We start from the raw sequence: 18,920 nt of genomic DNA on the forward strand, positions 1-18,920 counted from the left end.
GACTGAGCTTATCGTCCAGTGCATAACATAATGAAACAAAATTATGTCACAAATGATTGCTCCCACCCCAACAAATCATGAGTAACATCTAGGAAGAAAGTTCATAGTTGTTGGTGTACACGTCAAAGGAAAGCGCTTGTCAATTCAACTAAATTTTTCCAGGAGATACTGTTTATCTTTTAACCCAACTCCTCGTTTGTCCTTAAAATGCTTGCGTACACGCGTTTATCCAAGAATGTAGGTCGATCATAATTCGTCCCACGGTTGCAGGGATGTGATGAAATATGCGCAATTTAAATCGCACGCAACTGGCCGTTTGCGTGCTATCCTAGTTAAATGCAACCTGTTTTCGTGCGCGCGTAGAGCCAACTATGATGATGCTACTACTGCTGCCTCTGAGGATCTCCAAGAGACTCAATTTTTCATTCCCATCACCCCACCCTCTTCATCATTCGAGCAGGCTGCGGTGAGCCAATCGGAGTTCAGTGTGGCCAAGGGAAGGCGTATAACCAGATGGGATATGAAAAATTCGTTGGAGAGTTGGCTGAAGCCTAATGAGCACGAGACGAGTGGCAGGAAAATTGTTTCTCTGTCTTTGCTTGCTGAATGTGGGGATTTTTGCAGAAGAAAATGAGTTCCGTAATAAACGGCACATCACTAAACAGCAATACCTTGTGGGTGAGTATATTTCAGTTTTCTATATAAAATTCCATATCTTTAAGGGCCAAGTATAAACACAGCAGTATTTACAGCGATTTTTTGCGTCAATTGACCAATAAAGGTGCCTTTTAAATTAGAAGGTCAAAATTAGGTAGATACTCTTTTGGAAATTCCTAAAAAATTGAAGGAATTAGCAACAAATTTGCGGTACAATGTAGCGGCGTAGGTTTGTGCAGTATTTGCAGATAAAAAGAGAAAAGACAAATTTAACTTTTCTTTTAGAAATTTCGGCAGAGCGTTACACTTTGTTTGCGTTAATTATTTCTCAATTAGACATGTATATATCAACTCAAAGACTACTTTTTTCCTACTGAGGGGATGAACATTGTGGTTCTTGGTATTTATTGTCAGCCGATTTGAGGGAAATTAAGAGTGCAGGCATTTGAAGGCATAAAAGAGCTCAGCCAATGACGTTGTATCGAAAGGCCAAACGGTAACAAGCTTCAGCTAAGATGAAAGTCGTGGTATATTGTTAAATCAAACCCACGTGACATTACTTGTGGGCATTTTGCCATAGACAAAAATAGCGCAAAAAGAGTGCACAAGAATTGAAAGAGCCTGAAGTCGAAAAAAAGCCAAGCTAAATTCAATACAACAAGCAAAAGCCTTATAGGGGAAGGCTTAGAAGGTGATGAAATAAAATAAAGTCAATCCAAGGTCCTTCTACTCCGCCGCCTTCATAGTGCCATGAATTTAATGCCGACCCCGAACCGCGTCTCGCAATGCGTAAAATCATTTCATGTGATGTCTTTCCGAAATTAAGGCTGATCTGTATGCTCCAGCTGGCAAATCTCGCAAGTTAATCAGCCGACAAAGGCGAACTCAACCCTAGACAGAATAAGGGATAATTTTTAGGTGCTCATATCTAGCATGTTTCTTTTCGTCTCCAATTATTTACCAATTTAGCACCACTTTGCCATCTCGCCATCTGATTTTTGGTATACCTCAATGCAATAACTTCTAATAGCTTGTAGGGCCTTGCAAAATGTAGGCAACTATTTACGTACTTTTATTGTGAATCATAAATATGACACTTCAGTCATTTGGCAAGATCCTCATCACTGATCTTTGTACAAGTTTGCTTCTTTGCTGCGGAAACAAACAGAAAAAGATTTTACCCAACTTATTCCCGGGGACTTCAGAAGCATTTGAGGTTCCCTGATTGACTGATACCGGATGGCGATACTGGCTGTGTTTGCTAGCACTCCCCTACATCTCGGAGTGATACAAAAAAGACACAAACTCGAGGGTTGAGGAATCCTTTGCTTTCACACCAGTCACTCCAGGCTGCGGCATTAAGATCCCTATTTTTTCTGCGATAAACACCTCATATTCTGTTTATTGAAGCCATACAACTGTATGAGCTGTTGGGAAAATTTTACGAACCCTCATGCTTAAAGTCACAGAGAAAGTAGCGGCTTTTATAATGAAGGCACAGCAGACCCGGAATGGGACCATATTTCGCAAATGTGCGCGCCGGACCGAATCTAAACAATAAACTCTGGCATTTGTAGGTAAAGCTTAGCTCTGCTGCCCTCAATCGTTTATTCTTTGAACTTTTCCAAGGGTGACTTGGGGGGCACTAATTTGGAAATGAAGAAGAGTGTCACCGTAAGTAGATAAGGTTTTAATAGAGGCTGGAGTTTAACGGATATCTCCAGGGTGACCTTTTGGAGGCCTAAATTTATAAAAATAATACAAGTGACCTTGAAAAAAGCATAAAGAAGCTAACTAGACGTTTCATTTACTAGTCATGTTAATGTTACTTTGCTCCGATCATTTCCAGGTGCAATCTTCCAAATCGACGCTCGCAATACCACTGAGTACAATGCCTTTAGGAGCTACCCCAATTCGGCGTCTTTATTGTGGCAGAACTTCCAGATCAAGGAGAAAATTGTTCATGTGAAAGACGCCCACGACAGTTTTCAGATGGCCAGTGCAAGTTAGTCGTCACTTTTTACTTGACACTCCAATACCCCTATTACACAGAATCTGTCGAAATTAGGCCGGTTTTACCTCATTACTACTGTTTATGGCTTAGTTAATGGAATCAGCAGAACTAGAGATGTACTTCACAGTATGTTGAATAGTATGTTTGACATGGTGATTGAGTTAGATAACATAACGGCATTAAAAGTAAACACAGTGGTGCAAAAAAAGTGGCATCAAGCTTCGAGCTTCCAATTGGACCCCAGGAATAAAAGTGAAAGTAAAATGCCAGCCAAGATATGCTCTACGATAGCCTTCACTTCAGTAAGGAGCTTGGGTATTTGTTTTCAAGGTTGGGACCAGTATAGTGCCGTGATTGAAAATGATAGGGATTTGGAGAGTAAAGGAGAAGAGACAAATGCGCAAACGGAAAAGCGGTAGCTTGTCTGGTAGCGCCTCCTCCAAGCACACCTGTGCATGGGCAAATGTTGGACAACAGTAGATCAGAAATCTGTCAGGTTGCCGCTAAGGCAAGCAAAATGCTGTAGCTCTTACCACCACGCTGTCCGGATCCATTGAGAAGTGGGGGCCTGAGATGGTAATACACCTCAAACACCCTTAAAATGTTATCACGTTTGATTTGTTACGTAATTTAAACTTATCGGAACACCTTTTCTACTATCGGATCACTCTCTATCCCAAGTTTCCAGGTTACTTCTTCATTCGCGGCAGATTACACCAAATTTCGGTTGATATCTATCAACTGAATTTAACTCAAAATTGAGCCGAAAAACTTTTCAGAAAGACCAAAACTTAGCGAATCGGTGAGGAGAGCGATGCACAAATTCATAGCTTACAGTTCGACGAAACTTAAAAAGTGAGAAAATTTGCAATAAAAGTGTGATATGGAAGGGATACTGCCAATTTCCCCATTTCCAAGCCATGACAACAACTCTTTCTTGGAATTCGCACCAGACAGAAACACGATCGCATGCCAAATGGGTTGAGATCGAACCGGATCAGCAAGGGCTTGGCGCTTTCTCTTTCAGGGGCAGTGCGTTCAATGGAAGAGGGATTTGTAGTAACCTTTTTTATGGTTAGTAAAGGGTGATTGGTTGTGACGGTAATAAACAGGTAAAATCTTATTCACTCACTTATATAAAGCCCATTGCCTTTGGGGGCAAGAAGCAAAGTCTAGGCCTTAGCCGCCTCCATTTTAAACTCACTTGGCCTTCCTACTTGGCAGGTGTTGGGGCAATCGTCCTCATTTGATGTTGATAATGATGACCGTGGGGTGGCATCTTTCTCCCATTAAAGCTTTCCATGAAATTGTGCTGGTTTGAAAGAATATTCCCTTTTATTAGCAATTCTGAAATAAGTTTCTCGTCCACATCATTGAATGGATATATTTCAAATTTAAATATTTGGTCATCAGATATGTGAAATATTCTGTTCTCAGTCCATCAAATACACGTATACACACAGAGAGAGAACCACACATGGCATGCATGATCTTGTAGTGATGGGGTAATGTGTCTCGGAAGTATGGAGTGGGTAGTGAATCACTTTGAGACAACCTGTGACACTCGTTGGCTTAGCAAACCTAAAAATGCTAAAATCTACTCAGGCATCCAATCAGCAGACAGCCTCAAAGGCACGAATAACAACTTGACGGTTTTACAAGCTTATTGTCACTAGCTGTCAATACATGTGCGACTTATTTGTCAGTCTTCCTCTACAGCCTATTCAATTGATATGAGCGTCATCGAATGCCACAAAAAGATGTTTTGACGCCTTAGCCAAAAGCGGAGCATTTTTTTAAAAAAAAATTGTAAATTGTTCAAACCCTTTGTACGGAAGGCATCTACTGCTACATCTTCAAATGTTGGACAATAAATGCGTCGAGACACTTCTGGGGTCTGGAAACTGAGCCGAAATCGGTTAGTAAAGAAAGCAGACTTAAGTTACGTCAATCTTAACAGATATTTAGCTTGAAGTTAGTGAAAATGAACCGTATCTATACTCTAACAAACAATTACTAAAATCCACTCAAACATTTTTAGGCATATGATTTGAATGTATTTAATTAAAAAATCCTAAATATTGAGCAAAACTTCATCCAAACATTGTCTTAACTCATTTTAACAACTTTGCGGACCAACACGGAATTTAGCCTATACCTATGAACCTTAAGAGAGACCTCGCTACTGAAATCAATTTCATCGGCTAAATTAATTTTTTACTCTATCTCCAGTCTGTGAGTTGGTGGCAGAGGGTGTTGTGGCCATCTTTGCTCCAGTGTACCCAGAAACCTTAACCATCGTCAAGTCCATGACAACGCAACATCGCGTCCTCTTCTTTACCACGACTGACGCGCACCACTTCGGAATTGCGACGTCAGACCTCAGTAGTAGTGCAGCAAACATCGTGAAGCTACGACCGCTGAAAGCGCCTGCCATGCTGGATTTTATGTTGCACTCGGAGTGGGAGGACATACTCTATCTTTACGAGTCAGAGGAAGGTTCGTTTACCACTTTTCAAAAGGCAGTTAGGGTGTGTGGCAAACAAATTGAATTAAAGCATACCTTATGTATGTTGAGATTGGAGTAAAGGGGGTGTAGATGATTAAGCATTACCACCTACCTCCAAGACACTCTGAATGTTTGATTAGTGGGGCTGATTCACTTCAAAATGAATAAAGATGAAATTACCACAGGGAAGAGATTTACTAATCCAGTGGGAGTGGATTGAGAAAGATTTGTGTGTAAGATGTTTCGTTGGGGCAGGTAATATTTTTGAACTCTGCACAGTTTATAAGAAATCATTGCAGCTAGCTATACTGAAAATAGCACCATCATTAATGCAGATCCCTTAACTCCTCTCTTGAGTCCTGGTGGTTTGATTGTCCACATTGCATTAGATTGAATGTCTAGCATATGCAACTTTTGGCATTTATTTTTGACCCTGAAGGGCAGATTATCTTTCCCTGTGGGTATTAAGCAAGAAAAACAACTTATTTACTAAAAATTCTGCCTTCTGCACATTATTTTCTAACAAAATAATCATCATAAGCAATAGAAGCATCTAATCTCACCTGAAAATAATTTCTTAGGTTAAAGGTCAAACCATACGTAACAAAGAGCATATTTCCTTTAGTAGAGGTCTCTTTTAGTATGAAAGAGTACCCTTTATTCAAGTTTCTTCTGATTTCCTCTTGCCTTAAATAGCTATATCAGAAAACGTTAGTTAAAAAAAGTGAGAAATAAGCTTTGAGCCTGTCTGCCTTGAGGATGGAGGTTGAGGCATTAATTTTGTGGATTTAGATAACTTAAATAACTGGATTTTCTTGGTGTCACAAACAAAGATTAATATATCACACGTAAAAAGATCTTCAGGAAATTCCTACCCTAAACGCGTTTTTTCAGTAATTTGGTGCCTCATAGATACCTCGACTTGTCAAAACGCTAGGAAATGTCAGAATTTCGTTATTCGACAGCTCAGTAACCATTTTTTGCTATGGTAGTAAGTTTTAGGTCTCCTCCGTTTCGGCGTGATATTTATTTCCACCTCTTCAAGCTTTCATTAATGACTAAACTTTCTTTTACGACATGAAGCCTTGACTTCCAACCAGACCTGCTTCAGGGAAAATAAATGTCCACCAATTTTGCTCTGCGAAACACAAACCTGCTCATTTTAAATGTCCACAGTGCTTCATTTACAAACCGCCCCATTTACAATATTTTACATCTCATGTATTTATTCGATACACTTTTAAAAGAAAAAAATTAGGAAGATATACGCTTAAATATATTTGAGGCAATTCGAATAGTGGTAAAAAGTGGAAGTGGGATGAGGGACATCTTACTTGTGATCGACCACAAGACAGATCTGAAGTGGAACAAATGCTCACCACCTTTCCTTGATTTTTTCTTTTTAAGCCACTTACCGACTTCGATGGATTCTTGAAAAAGCCATCAAACGCTCACCTACCTTTACCGTCGACTTTCGACAGCTTCAATGGAGTCCAGAGGCCTCAGCTGTGGGCGAAGAAGCTGGTAGAGAAGGCGGTAAATCCACTGGCCTGCACCAGTATGTGAACTCACGCACTAACACTTTCCACCGCAAGTCCATCCTTGTGGATCTGTCGAAGCGAGAGAGCACAGAGAAACTCATCTCTGCAATTGGATCCATTATGCCTCAGCGCGCTGATTTACACTTCCTCATTGTTGGTGGGGTAAGTGATTAACACTTACAGTCAAGCAGGAAAGTAAGTTCCTTCAAGGATGAATTACCGATTTTTATTTTGCAAACAACCAGACTTTGTCATCCGCAGTAAGTGGAAGAAGGTTATGGTGAACAGGGAGCTTTGAAAAGGAAACCGCTTCACTAATACTTGAGCAGTTATGGACCGACTCGTTTAAACATAAACATTCTTTCTAAAGGTGGGAAGTCTTTACTATTATTCTCAAGGGCTTATCTCACACCACTGTCACTAATTTGACCCCAATGTTGTGAACGAAAGGGTAAAAGGTGGTGGGAATCTTGAAGTAGGATGATGTGGGTGGCACGGATAGCAAGCCATACAGTCGACATGAAGACTGCTTTCGTAGAGGAAGAAAGTGCTCCCTGAACAAACACAAGATTCCCGTTTACTTGCATCACACAACAAAACCAGGTTGGAAGACAATTTATCAGTTACTTTTTGAATTTGGAACAGGTTGCAAATCGCTTGCAGTAACCCTCTTTCCAAGGTTAGTTAGAAGGTGACTTTGTGGCGCCCCGAGTCTTTTCCAAAGTGGTAGGTCAGAACACATATTACTGAAGTATAGGAGGTTTAAAGGGCAACTCGGGATGCGTTTTTAAATTTTCTTTTTACGAAGAGCCGAATGTAATTTCCACTTTAATTGGGAATGTTGCAAAACTATTGACATCCTGACACTGGCCTAGGTAAAATTATTGTTTACTTTGTTCAAGTAAACAGCTCTTGTGCCAGATTAAAACGCAAAAGGAAAAAAAGACCATAAAGTGCATATGGGGACAAGACGATTTATGAAATTTAGTGAGTGATTTGGTGATTTTATTTGTCATTTTGCTAAAAAAGGATAGCTTTACAGGGATTATAAATAACTTTAGGCCCTCATTATTGAGTATTTTACTTTGCCACAGGTAAAAATTGACGCAGTTTGTTCTATTTTGCCAAAAAGAGGCACAAGAGGGGCCGAGATAGTCTATTTGCAACCTCAGAGGCGGCAGGGGGAAAGAGGTGTCAAAACAATTGGACTAATCAGATATAACATGCAAAAGAGAAACTTGTGCAGAAGGAATTTATCAGGGGAGGAAATCTTGGTTGGCGTTTTACCGCAAGGCCGACTTGAATGACTCAACTGACAATTTCCGTAAAAAGAAATCACCCTTTTGATGCTGAAAATGGTGAGATGTCTCAACTCTTATTTACCAAAGAACGACCCACCGATCCAGCTGAGTAACATGCCGGTTTTGTAAAGAAGACTTTATATTCAATCCGCCAATTTTTTTTTGGGCATTGAGCTGGTTTACAATCCTTGTCAGTCGTAGGTTACTATCTGCTTATTTAACATCCGGTCTCTTTACCCTACTTGTTGGGAGCTGTATCCCATCCCGAAGGACGCATAAAGGTCGCTCGCCATCTGGATCCGATAATATAAAGCGGCGAAGTCTCCAGACCGCAGCCTAGGCATCACTCTTGAAGTGTCTGATCTGGCTGCCAAGGTCTAGACGTGAACTACTAAAGTGTGACAGCCACACGTCACAATCTCAACCGGAAATCGAGCGAGATAACAGCTACAGAGGTCTTAGTTTGAAGTACACCCAGAGCACGAAGTGGTTGCGTGTCCCTTGGCATACTGAAGTACACGGAGGATGCCAACCCTCGAAAATACATGCCATTTCGAAGGATGTTAAGTAGAGCTGGAGAGTATTAGCAAATGTAAGGTGCAATCAGGAGTTCAGGGAGAAAGCGAACAGTAAATGCTTCTAATGGGTGGGGGGGGGATAAGATTAAACCATAACATGTAGAACTTCAAAGGAGAAACGTATTTTTGTAGTTGTAAACATTCCCGACAGCCCACTTTCATGGTCACGTATATCTGACGATGCTTAATGGTTCGCTGCCATATTTCATTGTTTCCCAAAAATAAAACCATCTACGCTTTTATTTGCCAGAGAGTACACGTCTTCATTTTGTTGCTAGGACATAATGCGCATCAATGACAGTTCTTTGCAATTCGGTGGCATCAATATGACAGCCCTGGCTGACATGGACTTCGATGCGGTGGCGTTGAAGAGTTACAAGGCTGAACTGAATCCACGCGCTCGTTTGGCCGATATGACAAATGGAAATCTTTCGGTGAGGCATTTTCTGTACTCTTGAACTGCAGTTTGTTATTGAAGGTAGAACATACACAAGTAATTAGTTTTTTATAATTTGATCTATAAAATAATGCCCGAATTTGCAGAGGAAAATAGGATTCCCTAGTATGCTATTTATCCAGTCCGTTGAAAGATAAATTTAAAAGCCTTGTTTGTTAAAACACTTGTTACTACTCCTCTCAAAGGAAAATGTGAGGAACCTTTTGCTGTAAAATGCTTAATTTTACTGCGTGGGTTGTATTAGCTTAAATTTTTAAATTAACAACTATATAGGCATGAATTGGATGACTTGAAGTTTTATCTTGCTATAAAGGTTGCAATGGAGGAACACATCTCAGCAGTTCCTCACATTTGTCTTTAGGCCTGACCTGTTTCTGTTGGGCAGATCTACAACACCATTCTTGGACAGCGGAATCAGACCCTCCTAACTAACGTATTTCCTGTGCTCGCAACAAATGTCCTAGATTTCTGTGTCAGTCTGGACACATTTGAAAACCTTTTAGACTTCGCCTAATTTTAGAATGACGCCGCACTGATCATTGATGGAATGAAAAGTCTTGTTCAAGCTCTACGACTTCTCAATGAGGACACATATGCAAATCGCTTAAACAAACCTGGTCTCCATAACAATGATGAAACCCCTTCTGCTGGAAATCTGCCTTGTCAACCAACCTCACCGCCATCGTTCACTGCTCCACAAATTATGGAGAGGTTACAGCAGGTTATTATTTGGGGACATTGCTTACTTATTATTTATAAGTAGAAAAATATTTTGACGTGTTTTCCACAGTGAAGTCTTAATACTACAGACCGGATAAATCACTCGGAAGTCCATTTTTAACACTAATTCGAAATTTTGGTGGAGCATAAGTCTAAAAGTGGTTTTTAGAACTGCCTTAGTCATCCTCTTAAAAATTAACAAACGTTCCTATTCAATGCTTTATTAGTTGACTTTCCTTAGACGCAAATAAATGTTCGAGGGCTTGGAGTCACCGTGGGTACTTAAGAAACGTCAGTACTCCACGTCTCCAGAGGCATGAGTGCATGCACTCTCCAACACTCACAACCACATTACATCTGTTGTGACAGTAACAGCATTCGTCCTGCAGTCGCTTTTCTAGGTGCCCCTGCTCACAGACATGCATGCGTAGCAGTTCGTAACAAGCTGCTCTGGTCAGTCCCCATACATGAATTTTATCTTATTGACTGCACATTGCCACCGAAGTTCTTAAAAAATAGACGCCTAGGACTGTAGAGACAAAATTCTCGATCGTAGTGATGCTCAACCTTCCAATCTTTTCATTTGTGTGCCTTATTCAAAAGAAACCAAGAGTGCAAGCTTTTCCCTTTTATAAGTCCTTTCATGGCCTATTTCCGTGGTTTAGTTTTACTAATAAACGACTGTACATTAGACACTACTAAGTGTACCATATTTCACTGTTTTTAGATAGTGTTTGCTGGCCTCACAGGGAATATGAGCATCAGCAGAAGTGGGTTCAGAGATGCCTATGCCTTTGACATCTGGGGCGCCAAAATGAAGCAGTCTTTTTCAAAGGTGAGTTCACATATTTAGGCTTATTAAACAATGGCCGCCAAACTAGGACCTGTTAGTAGTTGAACACCTGCGAGCAGGCAAGCTTTCATACAGAAAGATTTGTCAGTGTGGCTTTACGGTTCCCGACCATTCATGGTACTCGATCTCCATCTAGCATTTCAAATTATGCCTTTCCTCTGTTCACTACCCCTACCAAAGGGTCTAAATCTTCCTCAGTTTCACCATGTAATAGGTTTTTTTGCCGACTGGAGTCTTTTACATCCACTGAACTACAACTTGTGCACCGACTATTAAACGTAGGAAGCATGCATAAGGTGCCACTGGATGTAACACCGCCACGGTTGCATACCTTTTCTATCGGTGAAAAACTACAGGTCCCGGATCAACTTGAGCATGTCTTGCCACTCTTTAATGAAGAAGTGACTTTTACTAAATGCCAAAATATTTTTCGGGTACTTATGACAAAACATTTACATTTAAGTCATTGAAATGTGAATGAGATTATGCCTTGACACCTTAGTGACTTGGCAAATACATACCACATAGCACCAGTTTCGGCTCAGTTTTAATTAAATATATAGCAGCGACAAGAGTGAAAAGAATGGAGTAGTTCTTTTTATTTGGAAGCAAATTTCTTTCCTTTGCTAAAAAGGACTATGATTAAGTCACGTTTTGAAACCATTAAATGCTTTAAGAAGATGCTTTCAACAATTTACGAACTCTAGTAATGCTGCTCAAATCAGCCGCAAGCAGATTCGAAGCACAATCGTCTACCCTTAAATACCTGTTGCCAAAACTACAAATCCTATGTAATGCATTACTAAGCCCAAAGTGCAAACAATAAAGGGGATATTCAAATAGAGTTTTCAACTGGCGTGGATGTAAGTAGACAATGGAGGAGGAGGAGGAGGAGGAGAGGGAGGTGAAGGCTTACTCAGCTTTACATCTGAACTCCTCATTTGGCCACTCCTGCACGGACAATCGGTCATGAGTATGCCTGACAGCCTTGATGCCCAAATGCCTGGCCGAAGGATCCAAAGGTCTAAGCTCAACATCCGGTTTGTTGCCATGAAAAAGGGAACAGATTTAAAAGCATCTAGAAGGCAATTCATCCCAAAAAGACCAGCCACGAAGTTTGTTAAGTTGGAGTCAAAGACTTTAGTTATTGGTTTTTATTTCAAAAAAGCTACCCTAAATTCGAGAATTGGAAAAACTTCTTGCCTATTTACTTTGAATAAACAAATCTGTAGCCGTAAAGCGAAATTATTTGATTTAATACGTTGGCAGCCATCGAAGGTAAAGCTAAGAGGCAAATCAACTCTTGACAGGTAGTAAATTAGGTTGGTGAAGTAGTTAATACATTTTTTTGAAATGAGATCTTACCATGCCTGACAATTTTTTTCTTATTTCAGTTGGGAGAGTGGAATTCCCAAGATGGTATTGTGATGAAAGTCCCCACGGATAAGAACGATTTGGAGGCTGGTGTGGATCATAACAAGGTGCGAATTGTCTCCAGCATTTTGGTAAGAATTTACACAACTCCTGCATCTGTTTACTGCCTAATAAATGTAAAATTATTACTAACCAGCCACCCTAAGTGTTAGGTGTTGAGATACAAACCCGTAATAGATTGTGTGGCTTTCAATTTAGGTGGGAAATTTGGGGGTTGTAACGTTTTTATGGCATTCAGGTGAAGGAAAAGTTGGTTCGGTTTTCGGTAAAGCTCGTGGCAACAACTGGTTGCTGCTCATTTTGTTGTGGCCTGTCAAGATTCTCATGTCCTAAAGTGATGTTTATACTGCTTTACTAACGTACCATCAAAAGCAAGTGGTTTAATGTGGTTTTGGTGATGGAACTTTTAGCAGCATGAGGATGAGGAAGATTACCCGTTATTGGTCATGAAGGCGGCTAACGTGTCAAGAACCGTCGGTGATGATAAACGTAGATGGTGAAATACCTAAAAAATGTCCAAAGTAATTTATAATTTCGGTGGTATTTGCTACGTCCGGATTTCTTTTTACGAACATACGAGGCATGTTGGTGTGGAGGTAGTCTCATTATATACATACGGAAGATCCTGGAGACCAGACTGAAACTCCACATCATTAACATGAAGGTCAAATTCTAGGTCAAACGATGGCATCGATAATAAAAACTGATGCCCTGCTGCTACAAGAACGCACCTCCGGTTACTGTGGATGAGTCTTTAGTGTATCCAACTTCATCACCGAATGTTTCATTTACTGGTAATTAGCAGATTAACTTTTTGATGACCTGCCACTTCTTGCTCTTAAATGCATCAAACGGTGCCTCACATACCTCACCGTAGTGAAAGTATTGCTGGGCCTCAATTATCTCCCTAAGGGTGTTATAGAATGTTAAAATCTGTGAATAGCTTTATTTGAAGACAGTCCTATGGCCATGCTTTAGCAGCTGTCCTTTGAAAAGCCCTCATATCCAACTTTTGTTTAGATGAACATCAAGCGGTGTCTTTGAAATACTTCCAGTGAATTTTTGGGGCTGCTTCCTTAGCCTATGACAAAGTGAATTAGATTATTTACCTAGTCACAACACCCACAAACAACCAATCTTTTTAGAAGAAAGGCAGAATGAAAGCAAAAGGTGGTAATGACTCCGAAATTGTTATAAGTGACAACTCAACCACCAATGATGCCATTTATGCAAAATGGAAAACCCTCTTCAGTGATCTTGATAATTGTACTTTGAGGTCAAATTTAGTAGTTAGAGGTCATTGTGTCACTATCTTAGCTGGCAAGAATTATTTATACTATATCAAAATGAACTATTACCTATTCTTTAAAAAATAATATTTAGGATAGATTTTGACTTCATTGATTTCATCTACTGTGACCACTTGGACTACCAGAGAAAGGGTTTTCGACGGTTTTTAGTATTTTTACTTTCATGAAAGACAAGTTGGAAAGGCGGAGCCCCAATTACCATGAAATGAATCCTTAAAAATTTCTCTTTTTTAGTTAAACTAGAGGTTTACGCATCACTATATTTAGTTTAGGGGTAGCACCACCTCGGATGAAATCAAAACACTATATGAAACGGCAACTAAGACAGCCAAAGTCCCCTTCAAAGTGGAATATTTCCCATTTTAGAAAGTTTGAGAAAGTTATCTGAAAGGCAGTAGCAAAGACTAGGTGGTGACCATTGGTAAACATTTTCACCTTAACGTAGTCAGGCCAGCATATCATTTTCACCTAAATTCAAGCAAAATTAATTTTGTTACTTCATTACCTTTTAGCAAATGTTAACCTCAATAATTGTTGTTCCAAAAAAATGACCACAACAGCTTACAAAAGATTTGTATGTTTCCTTACGTCAGGGCAGGAATATTCTACTCCTAATTAAGAAATGTTTAACTCAAACAGTCAACTTTAAGGAACGAGAAAAATAAATTTTACCTCAGCTATACTAAGCTAATAAAAAACGCGTTAGAATGTCAGAGGAAATTTCCTCTCTTTTTCTTCCACTTCAGCTGTCACCATTCATGATGGAGAAGAAGGACGTAAATGGAAAGCCTATTAAAGGCGAATACGAGGGATTTTGTGTAGATTTGGTCCAAAAATTGGCCGAGATGATTAATTTCAAGTACAAAATGAAAGCCGTCTCCGATGGGCAGTTTGGTAGTCTGACCAACGGCAGCTGGGACGGAATGGTTGGAGAACTGTTAAGAAGGGTGAGTAACTAGATTTGCCACTTCTTTATACGAATTAGAAATGGTTCAGGTAAATAAGCGATCCAGTTGAATCGCAATTCCATCAGTAAGTACTCCAAATACTCTACATATACTTTTTAAAAAGCTTTACCCTGTGCAAACTGAATCACAATTCCACTGAATGAGATGCAAAAAGGAGTAGTGAAACTGGCAAGAATGGCTGGAAAGCTAGAGACTCGAAATATGTGTTCAGAGGCAGAACAAACGTCGACACATTCAAGATTCATTTTCTGCCCATTTGACATCTGCAGCTGTCCTAGTAATATTATTCGGATGCCTTAAAAAGTACTTAATGCATTGGATTTGCATTATAGAAAGAGGGTTGATTATTTAAGTAGTTGTATTGCTCTACATTTACAGCTCTTGTATTTTTATCATCAAGAAGAATATCGTAACATATTGTGGAATCACAGGATATTAAAGACCAAGAGATAAAAACTACTTAAAATGGTTCGTTTTATTGTAAAAACGTTGTTAAGTGTTCATAAATCGACTTTATACGGTGGAAATCAAGTCCTCTCTGAGGATTTAAGAACATTATCAACCTTAAATATACCTTTGCTGGGAGTGAATGGAGATGTCAGTGAGTTAGTAACATGAGCTTCTTAATTTTGGTAACTAAGCCAATGGAGATTGAAGAGTTGAGACTAAATAGAGTGGTGATGTTGTTTACTAAGCATCCATTATCACTCCCCTCGTAGTGTTGTAAAACTACTAGTGAGACAGAAAAGACGGCTATCCCCTGCAGTATCATTGATGCATCCTGTAAGTTTGGATAGATCCAAAAGCTTATCTGCAGATATCTGGTTGCATTGGCAGAAGTCTTCATGTACGGTAGGGTGGCGGAGAGCCCAGTCGACAAGCGTGGGTGTAAAGACGTGGTTCTAGATGTCCACTAGACAGGAAATCTTTTACATGACAGAGCACAGAAGAACCGAAGCAGTCACCAAGAAGTTGAGTGCAGAGTAAGGAACGCAAATGCCTCAGGACGACTCAGAAAATTAGCATGTTTAATTTTGAGTTTCCCACGTGATTCTCGGTGAAAGAAGAAGCAAATGTAACTAAATAGAAGCAATTGTTTTTTTTTTACCTTGTTAGCTCTTCTAAATAACCCAATAATCTACTGCTACTAAAGTAGTTTTACCATCTGGGATTTATTTAGCCTTTTGTCAGCAGAAATGGATGGCAAAATTTGTTGTGCTTTCACTGGCCCTTGGGAAATAACATTGAGGAAGAAGTAACTTTTTGACCATTAACCACAGGCGACGTGGAATATGGTAACACTGTTCTGAGGTGCTTCAGAGTGGTGGCATAAAAGGAGATTAATCTCCCTTCCATGCCTTTTTTAATCAAAAACTCTGCGTAGCAAATGTAGCCAATAAAATTCAATCACGGCGGGCGAGGTGGTAATAACCCCAACCTTTTGTGATATCGTAAACATGCATGAACCTCACACCAAGCAATTTGTTTTGCCAAAAACTAAAGGATGGTGACCTCCGAAACTTCTGAAAATCTCATTTTATCTTAATAAAGACTTTTTGCATCTTTACTCCAGAAGATGTTTCGTGATTTTGAAAACAGCTAGATTTATTCTCAGTTACACCAATCTTCACTGAAATAGACGCCTTTCTGGAATTAAAAGCAATATTTAAAATGTGGCATGGGTTTCCCCACTTGTCCATCAGATGTGGTGGTCTCTCCAACCATCAAATTCCTCCTCACAATATTTCATCAAAAAGAGAATCAACATTTACGGGGACGCACTTGAATGTAAAATTCCTTGCCATAAGTTGAGCCTTCAACTCAGCTGTCACGCACCTTGATGGTAGTGCAGGGTCTGCGCTGATTGAAGTACTCATTCATTGTGGACTCGAGGATGAAGGCGTAGTCTTTGTTGGAGTTGATGACTCGCTCCACTCCCGCCTTCACAGTGGGTGCCAGAGCCTCCGGATTCGCTTCCATGAACTTCCACATTTGTTGGAAGATCTTTATACTCGATTTCTACAAAACAGCTTGCATCTGTGTAATTCGCAGTACACTCAAACTGGCTTCTAGGCATTTCAGTGAGCAGTGGCTCTTTCGCATCTGCTTTCAAACAGAGGCAATGTAGACTTGTCGGGTGTGTGATAAAACTCGTCAAATTGCCGATACTTAGTAGCAGAACGTCCACATTAACTTTGCACAAACCCTGCAAAACCACCCACGTCCTCATCTTCCTTCAATTGTGCCATCAAATGGTGCGCCTCACCACAATGACTTGTAGGACCAGGGTCTCCCCTATCGCAGGTGATTACCTGTATACACAAATAAGTTTCGAAGTGCACAAATGGGACTGTCCATCAATCTCTTGTATCCATCTTCGTTGCGCTTCCTGCCGCTTCTACACCATTTGGCGCCTTCACACGCCGTCAGCTGCACTTGATGCAGTTTGAGCACATCCGCTTCATGCATGTGAACTCGCATGTGATTTGAGGTTGCACAATCTCCACCCACAAACTCACTGTGTGTCATTTGGAGGAGCGATGATGGTGTGTGGCAGTAGGACGTAGGACAGATTCGCCTGACAAATCACCCTTGTATACTTCCAGTTGACGTAGACCTCCTTTTCTTGTTCACAGTGAGAAAGTACCTGTCCTTGTTGAATGAGGTCAGTCGGCGCTAGTGTGACACTAAAAGCATGTGACAGTGCCTCACTTCGTTGATAGAATCAACTCTCTCACAGCTACATCCACTTGCCACATCAACCAGCGTGGTGGTGAGGAGCACATCAAACTAATGGGTGACACAAGTCAACCGTTGACAGATGACAATTGGCACGCAAGGCAAGCCATTTGTAGTTCCTCACATCTTCCACCTCCTTCACACAACCCGTCATGTGTTTGGGATTGCATGTGCACTGTTTAACTGACTGACTGTCATGTTGTTGAATGTTGAGCGAACCAACACATTATTGGTTATCCCCAAAGGGACCCACTATCCACACTACCCACACCGTCCACACTACACTTCCGGGGCACAAGTCACTCCACTTACTCAACACTGTGTTTACTTTGTGTGTGTGTGTGTGTGTGTTTGGCGGGTCGCAATTACTGCTGTTCATTAGGGATTACTCGCCTACCGAAGGCCAAACAATTGGGGGGGTAAGAACAATTTCCTCTCTTCTAAAACAACTGACACTATCCAACCGATGAAGAAAAGTTTCTGCTCCCGATCTTACAAGACAATGCATGACCATGTGCTTCATGTGTCATGCCGCAAAACTAAACTGGCCTGTAGGGAATTGCACCTGGGGATGAGAGAGCAGAGGAGTGGGATGAGATGACTCGCTCCACTCCCGCCTTCACAGTGGGTGCCAGAGCCTCCGGATTCGCTTCCATGAACTTCCACATTTGTTGGAAGATCTTTATACTCGATTTCTACAAAACAGCTTGCATCTGTGTAATTCGCAGTACACTCAAACTGGCTTCTAGGCATTTCAGTGAGCAGTGGCTCTTTCGCATCTGCTTTCAAACAGAGGCAATGTAGACTTGTCGGGTGTGTGATAAAACTCGTCAAATTGCCGATACTTAGTAGCAGAACGTCCACATTAACTTTGCACAAACCCTGCAAAACCACCCACGTCCTCATCTTCCTTCAATTGTGCCATCAAATGGTGCGCCTCACCACAATGACTTGTAGGACCAGGGTCTCCCCTATCGCAGGTGATTACCTGTATACACAAATAAGTTTCGAAGTGCACAAATGGGACTGTCCATCAATCTCTTGTATCCATCTTCGTTGCGCTTCCTGCCGCTTCTACACCATTTGGCGCCTTCACACGCCGTCAGCTGCACTTGATGCAGTTTGAGCACATCCGCTTCATGCATGTGAACTCGCATGTGATTTGAGGTTGCACAATCTCCACCCACAAACTCACTGTGTGTCATTTGGAGGAGCGATGATGGTGTGTGGCAGTAGGACGTAGGACAGATTCGCCTGACAAATCACCCTTGTATACTTCCAGTTGACGTAGACCTCCTTTTCTTGTTCACAGTGAGAAAGTACCTGTCCTTGTTGAATGAGGTCAGTCGGCGCTAGTGTGACACTAAAAGCATGTGACAGTGCCTCACTTCGTTGATAGAATCAACTCTCTCACAGCTACATCCACTTGCCACATCAACCAGCGTGGTGGTGAGGAGCACATCAAACTAATGGGTGACACAAGTCAACCGTTGACAGATGACAATTGGCACGCAAGGCAAGCCATTTGTAGTTCCTCACATCTTCCACCTCCTTCACACAACCCGTCATGTGTTTGGGATTGCATGTGCACTGTTTAACTGACTGACTGTCATGTTGTTGAATGTTGAGCGAACCAACACATTATTGGTTATCCCCAAAGGGACCCACTATCCACACTACCCACACCGTCCACACTACACTTCCGGGGCACAAGTCACTCCACTTACTCAACACTGTGTTTACTTTGTGTGTGTGTGTGTGTGTGTTTGGCGGGTCGCAATTACTGCTGTTCATTAGGGATTACTCGCCTACCGAAGGCCAAACAATTGGGGGGGTAAG

The 18,920-nt window shown here is 41.0% G+C and overlaps 2 protein-coding genes across 2 annotated transcripts; one reads left to right on the forward strand and one right to left on the reverse strand. All coding sequences in view use genetic code 11, as the record gives it.

Moving 5' to 3' along the window:
* Positions 1-277: 277 nt before the first annotated feature.
* Positions 278-15,248, forward strand: EGR_08342 (Glutamate receptor; the record flags this gene model as incomplete). Its single annotated transcript, XM_024497591.1, has 11 exons — positions 278-608; positions 2,507-2,662; positions 4,904-5,170; positions 6,588-6,883; positions 8,879-9,034; positions 9,578-9,778; positions 10,505-10,612; positions 12,025-12,135; positions 14,121-14,321; positions 15,062-15,125; positions 15,199-15,248. 11 exons carry the CDS (start codon positions 278-280, stop codon positions 15,246-15,248), a joined length of 1,941 nt encoding a protein of 646 aa, XP_024348014.1.
* A 915-nt stretch (positions 15,249-16,163) lies between these two features.
* EGR_08343 (Glutamate receptor) lies at positions 16,164-17,737 on the reverse strand (the record flags this gene model as incomplete). Its single annotated transcript, XM_024497592.1, has 4 exons — positions 16,164-16,361; positions 16,565-16,654; positions 17,055-17,132; positions 17,627-17,737. The coding sequence occupies 4 exons, from the start codon at positions 17,735-17,737 to the stop codon at positions 16,164-16,166; spliced, it is 477 nt and encodes a 158-aa protein (XP_024348015.1).
* Between the last annotated feature and the right edge of the window lie 1,183 nt (positions 17,738-18,920).

Source organism: Echinococcus granulosus (genome assembly GCF_000524195.1).
Source record: "Echinococcus granulosus chromosome Unknown EG_S00103, whole genome shotgun sequence".
Taxonomy (NCBI): domain Eukaryota; kingdom Metazoa; phylum Platyhelminthes; class Cestoda; order Cyclophyllidea; family Taeniidae; genus Echinococcus; species Echinococcus granulosus.